The 24,763-nt window shown below is 34.5% G+C and overlaps 1 protein-coding gene across 7 annotated transcripts in view; it reads left to right on the top strand.

Moving 5' to 3' along the window:
* The window catches only part of SBF2 (SET binding factor 2), a 448,047-nt gene that overhangs the window by 216,154 nt on the left and 207,130 nt on the right, over positions 1 to 24,763 (top strand). For all 7 annotated transcript variants that reach the window (XM_040456902.1, XM_040456904.1, XM_040456906.1 and 4 more), the window contains exons 7-13: positions 10,466 to 10,598; positions 11,863 to 11,971; positions 14,104 to 14,217; positions 17,273 to 17,350; positions 18,465 to 18,578; positions 19,036 to 19,164; positions 22,523 to 22,621. In XM_040456902.1, coding sequence (XP_040312836.1) covers positions 10,466 to 10,598; positions 11,863 to 11,971; positions 14,104 to 14,217; positions 17,273 to 17,350; positions 18,465 to 18,578; positions 19,036 to 19,164; positions 22,523 to 22,621 — 776 coding nt within the window. The remainder of the gene's footprint in view (positions 1 to 10,465; positions 10,599 to 11,862; positions 11,972 to 14,103; positions 14,218 to 17,272; positions 17,351 to 18,464; positions 18,579 to 19,035; positions 19,165 to 22,522; positions 22,622 to 24,763) is intronic.

Raw genomic sequence — 24,763 nt, forward strand, 5'->3', positions numbered from 1 at the left:
TGTAAAATTAGTTTGGGAGTGTTCCTTCCTCTTTAATTTTTTAGAAATTTGAGAGGAATTAGTATTAATTCTTATTTAAATGTTTGGTAGAATTTACTAGTGAAACCATGTAGTCCTAGACTTTTCTTTGTTGGTAAGTTTTGATTACTGTTTCCATCTCCTTACATATTATTGGTCTGTTTGAAATTTCTATTTCCTCCTGAGTCAGCCTTGGTATAAGCTTTTTTATATGCATAGTTTCTTTTTGCCTACCCAAATTAACCTCAGCCAGTTTTTCATTAACTATTATTAGGTCAGTTTTTATGTTGATTGTCTCTAATACTAAATATCGACATTATTAAAAAATTATTAAAATAGCCAGAGTTTTTTCTTCAGTTTATCTTATAAACATTATTTTTACTTTGTATATACACATCCTTAAAATTTTGATTATAGCTGTAACTTTTGGTTCAGAAAGTTACTTCTATTTTTAAATTTTTTTTTAACATTTATTTATTTTTGAAACAGAGAGAGACAGAGCATGAGCAGGGGAGGGTCAGAGAGAGAGGGAGACACAGAATCTGAAACGGGCTCCAGGCTCCGAGCTGCCAGCACAGAGCCTGACGCGGGACTCGAACTCACGGACCGTGAGATCATGACCTGAGCCAAAGTTGGACGCTTAACCGACTGAGCCACCCAGGCGCCCCTATTTTTAAATATTTTAATGGGAAAATTTTTGGTATTCTCTTTTGTCTTCCCCTGGAAAAGCTTCTGTCTATAATGCTATATAATTATTCCTGAAGTGACATTAACTTTTACAAGAATATCAAAAATAATTTATGTTCCTGAAATAGAAAGATGAAATGCCAGAGGAAATAATGAAAGTTTAGGTTGTACAAAATATTATTTTTACATTAATACCTTTAAGAATATGTTGAGGGGCACCTGGGTGGCTCAGTCAGTTAAGCATCCAACTTCAGCTCAGGTCATGATCTCGTGGTTTGTGAGTTCAAGCCCTGCATTGAGCTCTGTGCAGACAGCTCAGAGCCTGGAGCCTGTTCAGATCCTGTGTCTCCCTCTTTCTCTGCCCCTCCCCTGCCTGTACTCCGTTTCTCTCAAAAGTAAATAAACATTTTAAGAATTTTATTTAAAAAATTTTTTTTTCAACGTTTATTTATTTTTGGGACAGAGAGAGACAGAGCATGAATGGGGGAGGGGCAGAGAGGGAGGGAGACACAGAATCGGAAACAGGCTCCAGGCTCTGAGCCATCAGCCCAGAGCCCGACGCGGGGCTCGAACTCACGAACCGCGAGATCGTGACCTGGCTGAAGTCGGACGCTTAACCGACTGTGCCACCCAGGCGCCCCAACATTTTAAGAATTTTAAATAAAAAGAATATGTTGATTGGTTAATTTACAAACCATATATTTTATGCATCAACTGTGGAATGATTTTTGTCTTTTTATCTTAAGTGATTGAAATCTAGTACCTTGGATTATGTTTCTGTTTTCACTCATCTTTTTCAGTTTATTCATGTAACATTATTACTTGTTTTTTGTCTTCTTAATTATAATGGGAAGAAGTTAAGTAGTCATTTTCTTTCTCAATATATGTAGTTAAAAAGAATAGTTGGAGAATTTGAACACACAAGAGTTTAGACCATTACTGTGAATGGCATATTGTGCTCTATATATGGAAAAGGAGGAATTAGGAAATTTAATGTTTTATTAGATCTATGACTAATCATTTTTTGACAGTTTGAATATCAACTCCTTTCCATGGGGATTTGAAACAAATTAAATCTTCTCACTGATCTGTTCTGGAGCAGTTTTTTGAAGGAACTACTTACCATGTGTACTCTATTCCAGAGGCCTTAGGATCTCTTGGGAAAACCGTTCAAATTTAATTTTTTGTAATAAATAGCACAAAGAATAAAGTCCCTATAATGCTTACCTGCAGGGGTATTTGTTTTTAATTTTTTTAACGTTTATTTACTTTTGAGAGAGGGAGACAAAGTGCGAGCAGGGGAGGGGGAGAGAGAGAGAGAGAGGGAGAAAGAGAATCTGAAGCAGGTTACAGGTTCTGAGCTGTCAGCACAGAGCCCATCAGGGGGCTTGAATTCACAAACTGCGAGATCATGACCAGAACTGAAGTTGGATGCTTAACTGACTGAGCCACCCAGGTGCCCCAGGAGTATTTTTTTTTTAATTAAATATTTACAAAGTCAGTAACATATGCCAGGTTCTGTGCTAGTCACAAGTGATATAAAGATGAAAAAAGTCATAGCCCTTACCTCGATATACTTTTAACCTAATGGAGAAACATACATATTTTAAAAACTGTATTACAGTATAATTAATGCAATAATAGGAATACCAAGAACTAAGAGAGATACCAAGAGAGATACCTTACCAGCTAGACAAGAGGATGAAGGACATTCCAGGTAGAAGGAAGAACATAAGCAATGGTATAAAGCCATAAAATGTCTTCATGAAATAGTAAGAGGTTTGATGAAGTTTGAGTATAGGGTTGTAGGAAATAGACTCTAATCAGGAAATTGATTGCTTTTCTTTTGAAAGTTAAAGATTAAATTTATGCTAGTTTTGTAAAGGAAGCCATTTTTAGGTTACCAAAGACTGATAGTCAGTGATCAATGGAGTGCTTGTTGACTAGTGTACTACCCTTGCTGGAATTACACATAAATAAAGCATGTGATGGCTACATGATATAATTTGAGGACAGTTCAGAAGAATCCTGGTTCAAAAATGTCTTCTCCATTTTCCTTTTATGGTGTTTAAATGCTATATTAAATAGTAATCTCTATCTTTGTATTTAGTTATCCTTTAATGAGTGTAAATGTTTTGAGGCAAGATAGCCACTAAGAGTTATCCTTCATTGTCATGAAGTTCTCTTGTCTAAAATTTCATTTTACTCTTTTAGCACTCAGAGATTTAATATTCTTTGGCTACTCCAGCATTTAAGTATGCAACTTACGAATGATGGCAGGATAAATTACCCTCTCTTTTGTGCTCTGTAGCACTTTGTACATATCTATATTGTTACTTTTAATTATTTACTTACCATCTTCACTGAACTGTGAACCCCTGTTTCAGCCTGCCTCAAATTTCTTTATCCATCCCTAGAGTTTGCAATTTCTTATATATCTCAGCAGCTTGATAAAGGCTTAATAGTGGAGGAAAGAAGGAAAAAGGAGAAGAAAGGAAGAAGTTTTAATTAAAAGAGTTATTTCTGCCAAGGCAATTCCTTCCTGCTTGATCCTTGCTTTATTTCGTTCTGCAATTACTCAATATATTATCCTTCCCCTTTGTTTGTTATTCTATTCCCAAGACACCTTTTGCTTCCTGCTTCTTAAATTTAGACGTTAAAAAGATTTTAAAACTTGGTCTATCAGAACAGGCACAGACTGGGAATCTGGGCCACTTGGGATTGGAGTAATCTGACGTGATTACCCCAGTCTCAGAATCAATTATAGGGTTATAAAGAAAAGAAATGTGCTGTACCTTTTTACAGTTTTGGTTGAAATGGTCATTTATGGATTGTTACTTGGGATATTCACAGTTTTAGAATTGAATTATTTGTGGTCATATGTATTTATTAATTCACTTCTTATATTTAAAGATTACCACATTGCTAAGCTCTATTTATAAGCCTGTAAAGTATATTTAATTCATGTCACACTTAAGGGAGTAATCCTATGTTCATAACCACTAAAAATATACCCATGTCCCATGTATGGTTGCCCAATTCAGTTACATTTTTAAACCATTTTTTACTTAGAAGATTTTCATTTCTAACATATTTGGAAATAATGTACTATTTGTAATGTATTAAACATTGCCTCTCAGTGATAGTTATAAACTAACATATATGAACCTATATACAACTTTAGTTAATTTGTGAAGGTAGCAGTTTTGTTTTTCTTTACTGCTATATTCCCAGTGCCTGGAACATGGTAGATTCTTGACAAATATTGATCAAATAAATGAGAAATCTGCTTTTCCTTGACTTTTATTAAGTCAGGATCATTATTATATTGTCTTCTCCATTGTGGATTTATGTAAAAGAACTGTAATAAATTGTTTAAGGTTTCCTGAAATATATTCTGTCTTAAACCACAGCCTTCAGTTCCTCAATATGCCATTTGAAAGCTGAGACATAGTGTTCTACCTATGCAACATATTATTATTCAGAGAAGGGGACAATTTCTGGAGAAAATTTTTTGGTGTTTTCTTCAAAACAGGAAACAAATAGATTTGTTAATGTTTGATGCTATGAATTCTAGAACTTCAACCCCTAAAGAAAAGTTAAGAACAGGAAGTAATTTTTCAGAATGTTTTACTATTTGAATAATCAACAGGATGTATGTGAACCATTGTACTGAAATCAGTAGTAATTATCACTAGAATATTTGTCTTCTCTACTGTTATTGTGCAGCTTTAGATGGACATTAACTACTTAAAGACGAGGAATCAATTCAAGACTATGTAGCAAACTGGTTATGACTTGTAGTTCAAAGAAATTTGAATTTCTAAATAATTACACAGCTATAAACACAACAACAAACATTGCTAGTTAGGATTAAAAACAATTTCTTAAAATATTTGAGATTGTTAATTATCTGAATTTAAGAAAGCATGTGATATTCAAGAATACAAAAAAAAATTTTTAATGTTTTATTTCTTGAGAGAGAGAGAGTGAGAAAGCGCATGAGCTGGGGAGGGCAGAGAGAGTAATTAATCCGAAGCGGGCTCCATGCTGAGAGGAGCAAGCCCGATGCATGGCTCAAACCCACCAACTGGGAGATCATGACCTAGGTCATAGTTGGCCGCTTGACCAGCTGAGCCACTCAGATGCCCCAAGAATACAAAATTTAAGTAATACTTCAGTTAGGGATGGGTAAATTATTTGTACATATACACAATATTATTTTCTGGATAATGGAAAACTTCCCCTTTAAGTACTAGAATATTGTCCCTAACTCATCTCTAATGTAAATCCTAATATAAATCTTGTGTTAGTAAGTATAGTGTAATATTTCCTCCTTGGTATCCTAAACTGGTTGTTTTTACTGGTATAAGTGGTTAAAGTCCCTTAAAAACTGAATACCTGCTTTCTTCACGATTTATCTAGTACTAAATGATGCTGACTATGAATTTTATTTTCTGGTGGATGATCAGAACGGATTCTTTTTGTGGGAGATGGGGGGAACATTGCAGAGAGTTCAGATAGGAGTGGAGAGGCAAAAGTTCTTCCCCAGAGTCTTCAGGAAAGAAAGCCGGATTCCTTCTCATGGTATTCAGATTCTTTTTGAACATGCCCTTGAGAGAACTACTTAGAGGTCTTACTGCCTTTTCCTCCTCAGCCCTGTTTATTTGCACATGGTTTTCTGTCAGCTTTGAAAGCCTTGTTTCTCCTGTATCCCTAACTAACTTCTGCTTATTCTTCAAAATCCAGCTCAAGGATCGGTTCCTTTGGTGGGCCCAGTATAAATCATAGAGATCTGTGAAAGATGAAAGAGGGAGATAAAAGAGCCAGTGTTAGAGTGGTACATTCTGACATCACATAAATGAGAAACGCTTGACTGGCTTTTGTCAGCTTTAAAGATGGAAGGAGGCCATGAGCCAAGGAATGTGGGCATTTGCTAGAAACTGGAAAACCCCAAAATAGGACTTCTGAACATTAAGACCTGCTGAACTTCATAGTAATATGTTTGTGTTTTTTAAGCAAATGCATACTTTAATCATAATTCTAAATTACTTATTTTCACATTTATATAAATGTTTCCATAAACCAAGAAAAACTGAGCTAATAAGTATTATACATTTAATGGTTAATATGCTTCAAAGAGTTTTTCTTGAAAAGTGAACAGGAGTTGGTTGAAATTGTTCCCACAAATATAAAGTATCTGTTAGTATTTTTATTCATAACAAATTCAGATCTAAGCTTTCTGAAAAGCTGTATTACCTAATACCATAAAAAGGATGACTAAGTACTTGACAGCCCCCCTCTTAAGCACTGGCTTAACATAAGGAAATTATTTTAAGAAACAGCCCCCCCCTGCACCATCCTCACCCCTGTTTTATTTACAGTACAGAGACTAATATTTTTGCAAAGCATTCATTTAATCATGAAATGTAGACAGATGCAATGGTATCAAGGAAAAGAGCGTTTAGTACCTTTTCACTTTATTAAAGGTTTTGACAATGAGAGCCTTATAAAATGTCATGAAATTCAGTTTGCTATACAATAAACATCTGTTAAGTAGGAGACATATGCCATATTATAAAAACATTTTAATGGTTAAAATAATTCTGAATTCTTACTATAAAAATATTTGGCTAAAATATGAAACATCTTCGTAATAAAACTGACAATGTGCTTAAGTAAGATTTCAGAAATGTCTCCTGGAAAAAATGGGAATGTTTCCTTTTGCCAGATAAACTCTGAAAAGTTTAGGTGCCATAAACAAGACAAAACTAGTAAGGAATATCCTGTTACTAGAAAAGAACAGCATGTAATGTGGACTTCCTCCATGTCAAAGTGACAACCACTTAATGACAGTGACTTATTATACATAAAAAAATAGAATATAAAAGATAATATGTGTTGTTCTAAGCCATTAAGTTTGTGGTAATTTGTTACAGCAACCATTGAAAACTGATACGACCACAGAGTTTTTTTAACAAAAATTTTTGTTTGTATTTATGTATGTTTGTATGTATGTTTATTTTTGAGAGAGAGAGAGAGCACGAGCAGGGAAGGGGTAGAGAGAGGGAGACACAGAATCCAAAGCAGGCTCTAGGCTCTGAGATGTAAGCACAGAGCCCATTGCAGGGCTTGAACTCAGAAACTGTGAGATCATGACCTGAGCTAAAGTTGGACACGTGACCAACTGAGCCACCCAGGCACTCCAATTTTTTGTTTTTAAGTACTTTGACTCAGAACAGATGCAGTAAACTGGTGCAGAAAAGCCTCATGTATACATCATTCATATTTCCCCCAAATAATGTTTTATGTAGTTATAGTACATTATAACAACCAGGAAATTGATTTGGGCACAATACTATTAATTCAGGGAAGGAGTGACACTTCTCTGAGTAGACTTTTTATATAGATTCCACTTCTGGAAGTATATGTAGGTCTTACATATTCAGAACATAATACTAAATCAGTCATGATGGAAGAAACAAAAAAAATATATTAAAATTGAAAGTGTACGGAAACAAACTCCACTGTCTTTCAAATGAAGAACCTAGCCCCACTGAAAAGAAAAACTAATTAAAGTAACTTGCATACGCAGTATTTGATTAACTTCAGTTTTGGACAGGTTTGAGGAGAGAATTACATAAAAATCATGAGCTCCTTTTTAGTTGGTGTGGTGTTTTGAGTTAGAATGGCTGAGGAAATTTTGCAACTACTTTATATGTAATATAAGATTTAGCAAATGGATAAATATGTGTATGTTATTACTCTCCAGGGTTCTCACTGGTGGAAGGCACACACAAATATGTGTTGGAGTCAGTGGGGAGACCCTGTAGGAATGGATTGGAATTAAAAGTAATGGTGTGGACCCAGGATTTCTCATGTATATGTATCTGTCTATATGCATGTATATATGTTTATATATTTGTGCATATATATATGTGTACATGGATATATTTCTTATGTTTGTCTACTGAAGTGACTCAGGAACAAAAACTCCCAGTAAAAATGATCTAACATTACCCTAATACTCAGAATCTTGGTCCTTCTTTTTTTTTAATGTTCCTGTTTAAATTCCAGTTAGTTAACATACAGTGTAATATTAATTTCAGATGTACAGTATAGTGATTCAGCACTTCTATACAATACCCGGTGCTCATCACAAGTACACTCCTTAACCCGCATCACATATTTCACCCAGCTCTCTACCCACTTGCCCTCTGGTAACCACCAGTTTGTTCTCTGTAGTTAAGAGTGTTTCTTGGTTTGCTTCCCTCTATCTTTTTTTCCCTTTGTGCATTTGTTCGTAAATTCTACATATGAATGAAATTATATCTTTCTGTCCTTCTCTGACTTATTTCACTTAGCATAATACTCTCTAGCTCCATCCATGTTGTTGCAAACAGCAAGATTTCATTCTTTTTCATGACTGAGTAATATTCCAGTGTGTGTGTGTGTGTGTGTGTGTGTGTGTGTGTGTGTGTGTGTGTGAGAGATATGCACACCACATCTTCTTTATCCATTTATCAGTGTATATTTGGGCTTTCCCCATAATTGGGCTATTATAGATAATGCTACTATCAACATCAGGGTGCATGTATCCCTTGAATTAGTATTTTTGTATCCTTTGGGTAAATACCTAGTAATATAATTGCTGATAGTTCTATTTTTAACTTTTTAAGGAACCTCTATACTGTTTTTCCAGAGTTACTGCACCGGTTTGCACCCTAGTGTAAGAGGGTTCCCGTTTCTCCACATCCTTGCCAACACCTGTTGTTTCTTATGTTAATTTTAGCCATTCTGACTGGTGTGGGGTGAAACCTCATTGTAGTTTTGATTTGTGTTGTCCTGATGATGAGTGATGTTGAGCATCTTTTCATGTGTCTGTTGGCCATCTGGATGTCTTCTTTCAAAAAATATCTGTGTGTCTTCTTTTTTTTTAACGTTATTTTTTAAAATTTACATCCAAATTAGTTAGCATATAGTGAAACAATGATTTCAGGAGTAGATTCCTTAATGCCCTTTACCCATTGAGCCTATCCCCCCCAAAACCCCTCCAGTAACCCTCAGTTTGTTCTCCATATTCATGAGTCTCTTCTGTTTTGTCCCCCTTACTGTTTTTATGTTATTTTTGTTTCCCTTCCCTTATGTTCATCTGTTTTGTCTCTTAAAGTCCTCATATGACTGAAGTCATATGATTTTTGTCTTTCTCTGACTGACTAATTTCACTTCTCTATGCGTGTCTTCTGCCCATGTTTTAGGTGAATTATTAATTTTTGAGTGTTGAGTTTTGTAAGTTCTTTATATATTTTAGATACTAACCTTTTATCAAATATATCATTTCCAAATATCATCCCCCATTCTGCAGGTTGCCTGTTACTTTTGTTGCTTGGTTCCTTTACTGTGCAGAAGCTTTTTATTTTGATGAAGTCCCTATAGTTTATTTTTGCTTTTTTGTTTCCGTTGCTTCAGGAGATATATCTAGTAAGAAGTTGCTCCGGCTGGATGTCACAGAGGTTATTGCCCCTGTTCTCCTCTAGGATTTTTATGGTTTCAAGTCTCACATTTAGGTCTCTAATCCATTTTGAATTTACTTTTGTGTATGGTGTAATTAAGTGGTCCAATCTCATTCTGTTGCATACTATGGTTCAGTTTTCCCAACACCATTTTTTGAAGAGACTGGCTTTCTCTTGGATAATTGGATATTCTTTCCTGCTTTGTCGAAGATTAATTGATCATACAGTTCTGACTTCACTTCTGGGTTTTCTGTTCTGTTCAATTGATCTATGTGTCTATTTTTGTGCCAGTACCATACTCTTTTGATTACTACAGCTTTGTAATATAACCTGAAGTCTGGAATTGTGATGCCTCCAGCTTTGCTTTTCTTCATCAAGGTTGCTTTGGCTATTCGAGGTCTTTTGTCGTTCCATACATATTTTAGGACTGCTCTGTGGAAAATGGTGTGAAAAATTCCCATTTTGATAGGGATTGCATTAAATGTATAAATTCCTTTGGGCAGTATAAACATTTTGACAATATTTGATCTTCCAACCCATGAGCAGCATGGTATGTTTTTCCATTTCTTTGTGTCACCTGCAGTTTCTTTCATCAGTGTTTTATAGTTTTCAGAATACAGCTCTTTCAGTCAAAGTATCTAAAAATATATTCCATGCAAATAGAAATAAAAGTAAAGCATGGGTAGCTATACTGATATATTTAGGACACTCATTGACTGATGAAGTTGAAAAGAAGGTAATAGTGTATTTCCAAACAACTGATATGTTCACTGAGTGTTACACTGATTTGAAGAATAAAGACAAAATGAAAGTTTGGGAAAACAAATACCCATAGATTGTATGGAGTTTATAGTTTAACCAAATAGTTTTCTTTAGAGCTTTAAAAAATATTGGCTTTTTCATTCCATGTCATTCTTAGTCTGTTTGTTGGCATCACATATAAAATTAAATGCATTTGGGGCGCCTGGGTGGCTTGGTTGGTTAAGCGTCCGACTTCGGCTCAGGTCATGATCTCACGGTCCGTGAGTTCGAGCCCCGCATCGGGCTCTGTGCTGACAGCTCAGAGCCTGGAGCCTGTTTCAGATTCTGTGTCTCCCTCTCTCTCTGCTCCTCCCTGTTCATGCTCTGTCTCTCTCTGTCTCAAAAATAAATAATGTTAAAAATAAATAAATAAATAAATAAATAAATAAATAAAAAATAAAATTAAATTAAATGCATTTGGTAAGCATTTGCTCTTGTGTTTTCAGGAATTCAAAATGTCCTCAGCCTCTTCTGTGCAGTTCTCACAGAAAATAAGGTTCTCTTCCATTCTGCAAGTTTCCAGAGACTTAGTGATGCTTGCAGAGCCCTGGAATCTTTAATGTTTCCTCTTAAATATAGGTGAGGTTTCTACTTGGTACTTTAATTTATTCTGAATTCTGCATTACTTATTGATGATTCGTTGAAATGTCATAGCACAATCAATAGTTTTGAACCACAAGGGCATATTTTACAAAGTTACACTGTACACATGATTCTGATGGAAATCTAACCTAGAATTTGGAAAATTTCCAAGTTGTTCATTACTGAATGTTGATTAATTTAGTGGAAAAAATAACTTGCATAGTATTGTCAGCAACATTTAATTCTCTCTGAATACAATTGGTGATAAAAGTCTTAAGTTAGTTCTGGTTATTTGATATTAAAGACTTATTAATTTTTAGGAGTTATAATGGTATTATGTATATTTAAAAAGATACCTTACCTTTTTTTAGATATCTACTAAAGTATTTATGTATAAATGATATGATGTCTGGGAGTTGCTTCAAATAATACAGTAGGGGAGAGAATGAAAATGGGTAGAAACATACATGTAACCATGCATTGGTAACTGTCAAATCTGGATTGGATACATGGGGTTTCATTTTCCTTTTTTCCTCTTTATTTTCTGGGGGACACGTTAAAACTTCCCATAGTAAAAAGTAAAAACCAAAACAATCTAAACAGTGATGCTTGATAGTGTTATGAATAAAATATTTTATTCTAATATACTGTTTATCAATTTGATACTCATAACACTTAGGATCTTAAGTCATACAAACTAGAAAAAAATTTAGACTGCCTCCATATTTTATTTAAAAAAATTTTCTTTCTTTCTTTCTTTTTTTTACTCTGTGCCTTTCTTAACCCCTAGATAAGAGAGCATTCTATGCCTTAATTTTTGTACTTTGCCGTTCTGATTGAATTCAAACATCAAGTACAAAAAATGGAATTTGAATGATTGTTTTGTTTAGACAAATCATCATCATTATTGAGGGGAAGAGCCCATAAAGGAGTCACTGTTACCTCCTGATGTCAGATTTTTATGTAAGGAAAAATGTTTTCAAGCAAGATGAATAAACCTAAAAAGACTGCTTACCTCAGCGGGATAAGGGATAAGGAAGCTGTCCTGGGTTCCGTTTACTTTATATCTTGTTATACCTGATCATCTCTTTCACATGAAAATTTGTTTAAATCTTTCTTTTTAAAAATTTAATGTTAATAACCATGAGAATATTAATGATAATGTAGGTAATCTAAAATTCATACTGCATAAAGACAAAAGAAAATATGTTCATATTACAGAAAAACAAATATATCTCACATATTCTTTTATTATTTCCAGTTATCCTTACATTCCCATTCTCCCGGCTCAGCTACTAGAAGTTCTAAGTTCCCCAACACCTTTCATTATTGGAGTACATTCTATCTTTAAAACTGATATCCATGAACTTGTAAGTATTCATCTTTAAATTGCCAGTTAATGAGACTAAAAGCTTATCATGTTTATTTGAATCCTATAACATTTCACCTGATTACTGTTTTCAGATCTCTTACATTCCCAATAGAAACGATTGGCTGGAAGAAAAAGCATCACTGAAAAATATAAATATTAATTTTTTTTCATAGCAAGTATGGAAGATCTACAAAATGAATTTATTCATATTTAAAATGCCCCTTTTTTGGCATACTAATTTTATCTTCTGTATTCTTCATCCTATATATGAGAAAGGGAGATAAAATAATCCATTAATTAGTATTTTACTTACACTTTGTCATGAGTGCTTTAATATATTCATATTTTGAAGTGAGGTCTGGGTTAATGCTGAATGGCTAGTAGCTAAAAAGCAAAAAGTATTTGCAAAAGAGTGAAGGCTTTTAGTGGAATACAAGTTCTGTATGAGCTCCACCAAATTATTCTATTCTTAATGCTATATGAAAAGAAATAGCAAAGAAGAAAAGGAATACTGTATATTTAAGCCAGTGCTGGAATATTGTGTTTACTTCTCTGTACTGAACTTATTTAAGAGGGATTATAAGAAAATAATGTGCTTCGGAGAGGAACATCCAGGATTGTCAGAGTATAGAAACCATATCCTATGAGACCCTTAAATTTTCTCAGGTAATATCCTGGTTCTGTTTGATAGCTAAAGATAAATATTTAAATGGCTGTTGTAGGAAGGTTCACTTTTTGTAGCTCTAAAAGGCTGAAGTAGAATCAATGGGTATAGTGGATAAAAAAGAAATTTCTCCTTAGTATTAAAGTTTTCAACTATGAGAGCTGACCAATGATGAAAAATGGGGTGCCTTACGTGAGGAATGTATGCTCAAGCACAGTAAGTGGAGTGCAAAGAACAAATTCCATGACACTTCAGGGAGTTTAAGAAAAATATCTTTACTGAAAGGTTGGGCTATATGATATCTATGATCCACAGCTTCTTAAGATTTTGTAATCCTACTTTTGTTTTAGTTTTAAATGCCAACAAAGATGCAAACTCTGTTGGTACTTACATATAGTTACAATTGTAGTCAAAGTATAGGTGTCATTAAAACTGACAAAGTACTATTCAACACTGTAATTATAAATGGGACCCTCATTCATATATTAATTACTTTTCCTTTCTTTATATGTTGGTATCTAGTTCCTATTTTGCTGTGATATCAGCATATGAAAATATGTGTAAATCAATAAACATAATCAGTAAAACCTACTTAGTACTAACTAGAAGCATACTGATCTGGTTGAAGGTCATTTTTTCCCACTAAATATAAACAGTTTCTGGAGGTAGGACAAGCCAAGTATTTCCAAAAATAAATTTATTAACTTTTAATGTATAAATTAGGATGAATTTTAAGCCTCTTGTCAGCATAAGAACTTCAACAGTATTGGCTGGTTTCTCTATTACATTTTTATGTAAGTTATTTTAAAATAGACTGTTGTAAAATGTAAAAATCAGTTTCTTTCTGAAGCACCCAAATGGTACCAGTTTGGTGTATACCAATTGTTTTGTTTGTTAACTCTTGTAATGAGTACTGTATTATTTAGGATATGGCTAAACTACTATACCAAAGCATCCAAAATACAGTGGTTAAAACAAAATGGAATTTTACTTAACACTTATGCAGCAGTCCCTAGTGGTATTCCATTATGCCAGACCAGCTTATTCCATGAACTCATTCACATTCTAAGCTTCTTTCCCTCTTGTTTGTACACCAAAAATCCCCTCAGCATTGTCATAATCTGAATATTCAAGGTTGGGTTGTTAACCAGTTCATAGTTTCAGCCATAGGAAGGAAAAGAAGAGCATAGGAGAGCCTTACACCCCCTCTTTTGAATGCCTGAAGTGTACACATCACTTCTCACATTCCATCATCAGAAACTTAGTCACATGCCACACCTAATTTCAAAGGAAGTTAAGAAATACATGGTAGCTGGGAAGTCATGAACCCAACATTCTGTTCCTATGGACAACGAAGAGTCTCTTCTACACCTGGTTCTTCTTACTTTGAATTAATGAAGGCCAAATTAATTTCCTTAACAACAAATACATTTTATTAATTATTGATTAATTTTTATATCCTTTAGCTAGATGTAATCATAGCAGATTTGGATGGAGGCACTATTAAAATTCCTGAATGTATTCATCTCTCTTCCCTCCCGGAACCACTTCTACATCAGACTCAAGCAGCTCTTTCTTTGGTATGGCATTTTTAACAGTAATTTTCTTTTGATGTAAATGTAAACTCAGATCATTGGAATTAGATATCATTAGCAGTGTAATTACTTTAAAAAGAGTTGTGTGTTCTTAAAACATGAATATATCCTCAGAATATTTAGAATAGAATTCTTTACTGGATATTTTCTGAAGAATATACGTTAAATCCTGACTATTTATTTGTTTTACATTCACTGTTTCACTCGGCATATTTATTTAGTAGTTAATATATACTGAATACTGTGTTAGGTATTGGAAACACACCAACACACCTGTGAAAATAAGACCAGACTCTGCCTCAGAATCCCTGATTTCCCTAATGCCCCTAATTGGCAGATAGCACCTCTTCTTTTTCCTTCAGCCTCCTTATTGACATCCCATTCCTTTGGTAGATGTGCTACTTGCAAAACAGTGTGATACTGTCCTGCCAATATTTTCAAGTTACTACAGAAAAATGTAACTTATTGAAAAGATTAAATATCCAGCATTCTTTGGAATCAAGTTTTAATAAGTCTTGTAGCTTTGGTGTTTCTCACTGACACATTTATGTTTTTGTAGTTATTTTACTTTAGTTGATTTGTTTTCAACTTTTTTAAAGTAAACTCCATGCTGAACAGGGGGCCTGAACCAATGATCCTGAGCTCAAGAGTCGTGTGCTCTATGGACTAAACTAGCCAGGCACCCCTTAGTTGATTTTTAAAAGCATGGCATTTTATTTTACCAACAGAATTTTAGGTGCCAATTTATTCATCATCAGAAAATTGTAACTTAGAAATTCTTCATTACTTTCAAGCCATTACTAGAACTAAGGCCTTCATATTCTTGAATAATATTCCAGTCTGAGCTGTTTAAAATAAAATTTCCCTTAAATAGGAACTCAGAAGTCTAGAATTACCAGGAAGTTTTTATTCTTAGAATATTTTCAAATTTGTATTAATCCTTATATTGTTAAGTGGTATGTGTGAGATGTGAACATTTAGAGAAGACTGACATTTCCTAGTGTAATCTAGAATACAAGATGTGATAGAGTAATAAGAGTACTTGTGCAGGACTCCGGAGACTTAGAGTCCAGTCTGCATCTTACCACTTGATACTACTGAGCAAATCACGTTCCATCTCTAGGCCTGTTTCCTGGTCTGTCTCTGCAGGAGAAAGTTGTATGCACAGGATGCCTAAATGACTGTTTACCAAAGTCAAGGATGGATATGATTTGGGATCATATGTGGCAACCTTTGTTATTTTAATAGTTATGTATTTATCATAATATGTATTAAAAATAGCATATAAAACCTATGTTTTCATAGATGATATTATCCAATAAAATACTAGATTTCAATAGGTGAGTTGATTTAAAGACAATTGAAAGAAAAGTACTAAGTATATTGGTGGTGTATGGATAGAGCAGATGATGAGAAGGTAGTATTTGAGTGATTGAAAAAAAGTTTAATGTTTCTAGAAATCATAATTAAGTTTCTAAATCTTATATATGATTACTTAATAATAATATTAATAGTTATTCAGGGATGAAGTACCAAAATGAACAAATATTAACATTTTAGTCCTTAAGTCAATGGCTCCTGATAGAAATTCTGCTGCACACTGATATACCTTAACCTGCAACACCTGTGCCACCAAATTTGATCAGTGAGTAAAACTTGTTTTTGGTTAAGCTGTGTATACCTGTTTTTGTGGTTGTCAAGCACAGTGGTGGATTGGGTGGTACACTGTAGTACCATAAATAAGACATGAGAACACAGTGTACTGTCAAGCTAGAACCAAAAAAATCACATTTGATTAACTGAGTGGGAGCTTTGACACACAAGAATATGAGCTTCATTTGGTTAGTAAATAACTGTGATCAAAGGGCAACACAGTTGAACTGAGTAATAACCATGGATGATTTTCTAGACATGAATTATACTGTATTATTATACTGCAGTAATGATTGGGTTATTGGTTATAAATATTGTCAATATTTCAGCATAATTTTTAAGTATTTTTATGGGTCTTGTCATCAATTATAAGTATACTACCAAAACCTGAGTATTTAGAAATGATTCTGTGAAGACAAAAATTTGCTGCCTACTAATGCGATTTCATCTTTTTCTCTGTGTTAAGTCCTTCATAGATCTTTCTTACCTACCTGCTCCCCAACCTGTTTTTCTTTGAAGCCTAACTCAAATATTACCCTGTTTTTAGCTTTCTCTAGGTTGAATTAATTGTACTTTATGTTTCGTATATTTTTCTACATATATTTGTAGTACTTGCACATTGCATTATATTTTTACCCCCTCTCGACTGTGAGGTTCATCAGCTATTCACTTTCCCCTCAGTATTTCTGTTAATTAATTAATTTTAAGTACATTAATAGGGGCGCCTGGGTGGCGCAGTCGGTTAAGCGTCCGACTTCAGCCAGGTCACGATCTCGCAGTCCGTGAGTTCGAGCTCCGCGTCAGGCTCTGGGCTGATGGCTCGGAGCCTGGAGCCTGTTTCCGATTCTGTGTCTCCCTCTCTCTCTGCCCCTCCCCCCGTTCATGCTCTGTCTCTCTCTGTCCCAAAAATAAATTTAAAAAAAACGTTGAAAAAAAAAAATAAGTACATTAATAAACCTAAAAACAGATGCTTGCTTAACATTTTCAACTATATAGACAAATCACTCTGCCCTAGTCTGTTCCCTTCCCAGAGGTAACTAATATTTTATAGTTTAATATATATTCTTTCAGAACTTTACATTTTCATTTTGTATATTTAATCAGTGTGTGTGTATATACAGTTTAACGTTTGTTTTCTTTTCAAATAAATGAGACCCTACTTGTGTGTGTTTTTTTAGAATATGTTTCTTCATCAAATATTTTATCTTAGAGATCTTTCCACAATAGTACATGCAGAGCTGCCTCAGCTAATTGCATTGTGTTTCATAGAGGGAAATATATTGTAATTCATGTACTGATACTTTTTCATCTTAATGCTCCAAGTAGGTTAATTAATAGCTTTTACTGGTATTAAGATTTTGTATATAATCAAATTTCTTTGCTTTAGATTCTACACCCAGATTTGGAAGTAGCAGATCATGCTTTTCCCCCTCCACGAACAGCTTTATCCCATTCAAAAATGCTGGTAAGAAATTTAATATTTAAATTTGATGCTTTTAAACAGAGCTGTACTTTTATTTGTATGGCTGTTAAAGAAGCTGAATATAGTGAGAGTCAGATGGACAGCCTTGTAAAAAGTGTACTGAATTAGAACTGTCACTGACTGATCTTGTGACCTGCTCTCTGAGGAGCCACAGGGTGGCACATTGACCTGGAGGGAGTAGAGTTGAGACTGTTGCCCTGAGGAGGCAAGAGTAAGTGTGGGATAAAAAATAAGAACATAGGTTATGACTTGGAAAACTATGCCAAGTATCAAATTGAAAGGGTCAGGCAAGGATAAAAGGGGGAAGCTTATAAAAAATGGATACACATATTGTTGACAATGAGAGAATCAAGTTTGAAGAGTGAGTGGATGAAAATAGTTTCGATTAGAAGCCATGGAAAAGTTAGTATATAATACAGTCTCCTTTTAAATTTTGCCCATTGCATTTCTTAGAGTTGAGCTTTATGGCCAAGAAGAAGCCTTATAGAACTGGACACCTTTGATAAGTTACTTAAGCATTCTTTAGCATTTCCATCCATTAAATAAAGGATTGACCAAATAAATCTGTAAGTTTCCTTATAGTTCTAAAACTATGATTTTATTAAAACCTCAATTATCAAAACATAGTTTTAAGTCATACCTTATTAATATAGGAATAGATTTTTATAAATTGGATAAACTTTGGAAGAATTTCATACGCTTTTAAAATATAGTCTTTTGAGATTATTTTCTTTTATATTTGTGACTGTAATTCTTTTGATGGATGTAAAAATCAAATGACTTGGGAAATATGTCTTTCTCTAACATGGTGAAAGGGTTAGACTTTGTGACTTTTTTCCAAGAGGAAAATTGGATACACTAGGAGGCAAGCTTTGTTTGGTTCACTTGTAAAAAGAACTATTTAATAGCCTACTCTGTTCAACAATAGAATGGGCTAGATGGCCACCACTCAGGGCTGCCACAAATAAGACTTATGTGTAGGAAACACAGATTTATTAAATAACCTCTCAGATTCTTTTCAACTTTTTGTCTTTGTGATACTGCATTTTTTAAAAGAAATTTCAGTTACCTAACTTGTTTCTTCTTATATTTTCAGGATAAAGAAGTACGTGCAGTTTTTCTTAGATTATTTGCACAACTTTTCCAAGGATATAGATCATGCCTACAACTTATAAGAATTCATGCAGAACCGGTAATACATTTTCACAAGGTAAGATGATACAGTACCAAAATGCTGTATCTGTCTGAAATGTAGCCTCTCATTTAATGAAACAACTTGGTTGTCTTTTTCTAGCCTTGTATTTTGACCTTAGTTTGTTAAACGAAGGTCATTCTTCAATCTCTGCTTTGTGTGATTTTATGGTAATTTTTAATAACGCTATGGAACTGACATGTTTGTCTTTAGAGTTTGTTAATTTTAAGTTGTTTTTTTTTTAAATTGAGTGTTAATTTTTTGTTTCTCCTCCTGCTTTGTAGACAGACCCATTTTTATTTTTTCCAATACATGTAGTATTTCTAGTATCAAAAGCCCTTTTTGAGAGAATGTATCTTATAACACACTTATACATAAAGATACTTATTCAGGTGTTGATCTTTCTATTTTTGTTTTGACAATTCATCTATTACTAAGTGATAAGATAGTCATTTCAATTTTTCTTTCTTTACAGACAGCTTTCTTGGGGCAACGTGGTTTGGTTGAGAATGATTTCCTCACTAAAGTGCTCAATGGAATGGCATTTGCAGGTTTTGTTTCAGAAAGAGGTCCACCCTATAGATCCTGTGATCTCTTTGATGAGGTATAGTTCTTATCAAATGAATGCATATTTATAGACAAAATTGGACCAGTAGTTAAAAGTGGACAAGTGTTTTCATCAAAATCCTAAATATATTATAAATTAAATACCAAATAATTCAAATGTTATTTATTATTATGCTTATTAAATCTTGGTATTTATAATGTGGACTGGAAAATTAGAAAAATATAGGATGTTACAGAAGTACATAAACATCTTGAACACCTGAATTTAAATAGTTCATTAAAATATTTTTGAAAAAGTAACAGTGGTTATATAAATAGAACTCTTATTTTATAAGTTTGTGTATTTATTTTGAGAGAGAAAGAAAAAACACAAGCGGGGGAAGGGCAGATGGCTTGAGCCTGGATCAAGAGTCAGATGCTTAAATGACTGAGCCACCCCGGCACCACAAAAACTTATTTTTAAAGGCAGTAATACAGTGATTCCTTTATAAGTTTCATAGAGATAAAAGTCTAAGTTTAATATATAGATATGTGATTTCAAACTACAGTTACATTTAATCTATTAGTGTCATAGAACCATAGCTTGGCTTAATGGCATTCTTATTAATCAATAATCAACATTTGTCTGTCTCCTGTTGGAGATCTTAAATGTATGGAAGACAGATTTTGTCTGTCTTCAAGGAATTGGCCTTATAAAGGGAAAATTAAGACAAATGTGACTCAAAATAAGGATGCTATTTTGTGTTAGTTTGATTTATTTTAGTACATTTTCCATTTATCATTTAGCTACGTTTTTATAGCAGCTCATTCTGGTGGATAGAACAATGAATATTATTCCCATTTCATTTTCTAAAAGAACACTGTATCGGAACCAATAAATCTAGAGGTTCCTTGAAGTCTATAAAAGGAAAACACTCCTGGCACCCAAGATAGTGGAGAATAGTAATAGTGATTATATTTTGCCACAGGTCATTTTATTGTGTATAGAGAAGATAGGACTCAAGTTGTTAAAGATCCTCAGTTCAGAGAGTGATCTTTTATTTTCTGTAAAGATAGTTAAGTAATCACAGATAAGAATGAAAGAAGAGGCACATGTTATAGTTCTGAGTATAGAGACCTTCACCAAATACTTCAGTTAATAACACAAAGCATATGAAGACTTAGGAGAGATTGCCCTGTGGTGAGCAATTCTTTCTAATCAGTTACTAATTACTGATTCCCTAATACCAACATTTAATATGATGGATCATTGACTATCTAATACTAATGTATATCAGCTGTTAGATCCTGAATTAAGTAATCTATACATAATGTTTTATGGAGTTAAATTAGATGCTCTCTAAGATCCTTTCTAGACCCCATATTTTATTAATCTCTGAAGCATTTTGAATAGTTACATCAGTTTATATATTCCCTTTTTTTTTTTCTATCTAATTCTCTTAGTAACTCCTTCTGGCAGCATTATCACAGCTAGTAAGTCAGATTGATTACTTGCAGAAAACTTGCTTGCCACAGCCTCTCACTGTTTTTGTAAATCCTTCCCTTGCCTGGAGTATCCTCCCTCTACTTTTCAATCTAATCATGACCTCCCATTTCTCATACTCTGCTCTTATCTCACCACCTCCTCCAAACTTTCCTAGAATAAGTGACTTTGAGAGCCATTTAGTCTGCATTAAGCTTTATTTTAGGTCTCTAACTTTATATGGCAACTTACCTTTTATTATACACCTTTATATACATTGGAAATAATGGTAAGACAAGGACTGATTCCTACTGAATCTCCCCTGAGTGGTCATCCAGTTTTGTGTTCTGCCTACAGTTACAATTTTTAGTGTCTAATTGATGTTGTTACTTGAAAGCCAGTTGTTCTTAGTATATTTCAGTCAAAGGCCTAGAACGAATGAGATACCAGATCTAAGTAATTTCTCCTTACCCCTGTTTTTTTGTTGTTTGTTTGTTTGTTTGTTTGTTTGTTTGTTTGTTTGTTTTTAGAGAGAGCTGTGTAAGCAGAGGAAAGAGGCAGGGGGAGAGAGAAAGAGAGAGAGAGAGAGAGAGAGAGAGAGAGAGTGAGAGAGAGAGACTCTAAACAGGCTCCATGCTCAGCATGAAGCCCAACGTGGGACTTGAGCCCACAATCCTGGGATCATGACCAGAGCAGAAATCAAGAGTCGGACATTCAACTGACTGAGCCACCCAAGCATCCCCCTCCTTCCACCCTTCTTGGGCCATTTCATTTGCGTGAATGTGCTTTTAAAGGAAAATAGCATTTGCTCCTAGGAAAGGGATCCTTGTTTTCATTGAACCCAGGGTAGCCTACCATACCCAAGACTTAATGAGCCTTTGAGAGACGGCCTGCATTGTGTGTTGTCTGGTCCCCACACTCCAATCAAATAGGCCTGTTAGAAGGAAAGGAATGTTTGTCTTTGTTTGACAATCTTTCTGAATCCTGGCCTAGAACAGTTTTATATGTTGTCTGTTCCAGTGAATCTGTTAGTTTCTAGAAGGAAAAATCTTATACCCTTTTTAAAGAAATCATTCATCTATTTATCCTTCTTCCCATTTTTTTCCTTTTTGTACTCTTTCTCCACTCGCAAGTGGATATATTCACAGAGTTCTCTTGGGGCGCCTGGGTGGCTCAGTCGGTTGAGCTTCTGACTTCGGCTCAGGTCATGATCTCATGGTCTGTGAGTTCGAGCCCCGCGTTGGGCTCTGTGCTGACAGCTTAGAGCCTGGAGCCTGCTTCAGATTCTGTGTCTCCCTCTCTCTGACCCTCCCCCATCCATGCTCTGTCTCCCTCTGTCTCAAAAATAAAATAAACATTAAAGAAAATTTTTTTAAAACACAGTTCTCCCAGTAAATTAGTTTCATGGGGAAATGGATTAGAGTTATATATTGTAAGAACTAGAAGGAGTCCACAGATCATTTTGTTTTTCCATCTGATTTTAGAGATGAAGAGACTGAAGCTCAGGGAGTTTTAGTGACTTGTTCCAAATCACTGTCAGCAGAGCTAGAACTAAAGTCTGAGTGACCTGACTTGAACATTTGGTTCATGTTTTGTAAGCTAGGGAAATGTTGGAGACTTCCTGACTGTCTGAAATTCTCTGAGAGCATTTTATGAATGAGGCCTGGAGAATGAGTGGGTCTCTCTCAGTTTCTTCCCTAAGAAGAAATAAGGCCCTGAATAATCAGGGAGAGACCACCAGACCATCCAAGGACTCAATCAGCTCTGTAACTTTAGAATAGAGGTGAAATGCAGTAAAATGTAAAATATTTTGTTTTAATAGTAGCGTATGTTTTAGATGCTTTTTGGTTTGCAAATTGTATGAAATTATCATGCTGTTTCCTAATTTAGCATTTTTGGACTTGATGTTTTGCCATTTGATTCTTTTTCCAAGTTGGTAGCTTTTGAAGTAGAGCGAATTAAGGTTGAAGAAAATAACCCAGTGAAGATAATAAAGCATGTCAGAGAACTTGCCGAGCAACTGTTCAAAAATGTAAGTAAGTATATTTATTTAGACAGTCATTAATTTTAAAAGTATGTAATTATTTTGTTTAAAGAAGCTACATCTTTCTAGTAATAATCTTTTTGCTCTGACTTAAAACCTTTAGGATTATAAGTTATAAGATATGTGCATCAAAACAGACCTCATTTTTCAAAGTGATTTTCCTGTTAATCAACTATATTATGAAAACACCTCAGTCACAGTTTCCCAATTTGTTATGTGCCCTCATTGGATTCTCATTTAGGTCCCTGTCTTCTTAAGAGCATATTGTGCATTTTTAAGACATAAAGATTAAACTCATTGGAGACCAGAACTAGAATTGACCAATGTGCTCTGCTTAGTGTGGTCCAGTGATTGTCATCTGGATCAGGAAAATTGAGTTGTATTGTATTGTTTTGAGCAGACAGGGAGTGAAAAGCTGAAAGGAAGAAACCAAATTGTCAAGTGAGCACAGAAACTCAAGGGTGGAAATATTCCCTGTGTATAGAAGAAATGCAATAAATTCTAAAGAGTGGGATGTGATAAAGTGTGAAGTAATCGCCTGGATACCAAAACAAAAGAGATCCTAAGATGACAGTGTCATTACATGCATGCAGAAAAATGGATTTTGGCTAATGATTACTAGTCATTCTTCCTACCTGTGAAGCCTTGCAGAGTTGAATCCTTTTACTAAGAAAAGGAAAGTAAACGGGAAGTATGGTCTTCCAGGGGAGAGTTGAGGGAAGATAATATTTTTCAGGAAATACAGTGAAGAAGGATTTGTGATCGGTATCCTAGTATTGTTTAACTTAATTACTTGAATAGATGGGTGTTTTTGGACAGTGGGTCATTAGTCAGTGCTTTGTCACACCCATTTGAAATCTGAAACCCAATTGGATAAAAACAAGAATGCTAAATTGTGTTTCTTTGTTTCATGTTATTCAGTTATTTATGAATTTTGTTTCTGAAGTTATTTTAAAATTTATCCCTTTGACTAATACCCTAAACTCCACATATAACTGTGTCCAATATACTAAATCTATTTCTTGGTTAGTATGCTAAAATTAAAAAAAAAAAGAATTCTGTCAGAAGAAAAATGTGTGTTCTGTGCTGGTGTTCACCATTTATGATGGCTGTGTAGAATTAATATAGAGCATGACCACATGAGAAATTTCTATTGATTGACTGTAATAATAATAATAAATATTGAATGCTTAACACAATGTACCAGACATGGGATTAAGCACTTTACATACATCATCTCTAATCTTCATAACAACAATATTAAGATAGGTGTCATTATCCCTATTTTACTAAGGATCATTGGCTCAGGATCATATGGGTATTAAGTGATTGAATCCAGATTTTAAATTCAGAAACTTTCAATTATCCAATCCCTAAACCTATTTTCTTTCCCTCCATTAGACTGGCTTATCTCCAACCTGAAAAATAGTAATATTTTGGGGCGCCTGGGTGGCGCAGTCGGTTAAGCGTCCGACTTCAGCCAGGTCACGATCTCGCGGTCCGTGAGTTCGAGCCCCGCGTCGGGCTCTGGGCTGATGGCTCAGAGCCTGGAGCCTGTTTCGGATTCTGTGTCTCCCTCTCTCTCTGCCCCTCCCCCGTTCATGCTCTGTCTCTCTCTGTCCCAAAAATAAATAAACGTTGAAAAAGAAAATTTTTAAAAAAAAGAAAAATAGTAATATTTTCAATGACTGACTTTATACTTTGTCATTTTAAAGCACTTTAACATACTTTCTCATTTGATCTTGGAAATGACCCTGTGAGATAAATAGGGCAGTTGTTGATATGTGGGAAACCAAAGGTAGAAAGTCTTTTTTCTTGGCTACTAGGAGTGATTTATTGATGGATTTCAAAAAATAGCAAAACATCAAATGGAAATCAGTGTTTGAGATTTTGGAACTGATCCCTTGAATAATTGAATGTTTATTTCTTAGATCTTTACAAGACTATTCCAGAACTGCAGAATTTTGTAGCCTGTAAGTGACCAGAGCTGGGGTTCTGACACAGGTTTGTCTCTATTACATGACTGAGTACACAGTGTGTATGTAAGGGAGTGTGCCAAGTCACTTTGATGCAAAAACAAAGTAATTTCCCTTCTTGCCATCCTAGAACTTAAATTTTATGATACATAGC

The sequence above is a fragment of the Herpailurus yagouaroundi genome, unplaced genomic scaffold (assembly GCF_014898765.1).
Source record: "Herpailurus yagouaroundi ecotype Mexico unplaced genomic scaffold, PumYag 218, whole genome shotgun sequence".
Lineage (NCBI taxonomy): Eukaryota > Metazoa > Chordata > Mammalia > Carnivora > Felidae > Herpailurus > Herpailurus yagouaroundi.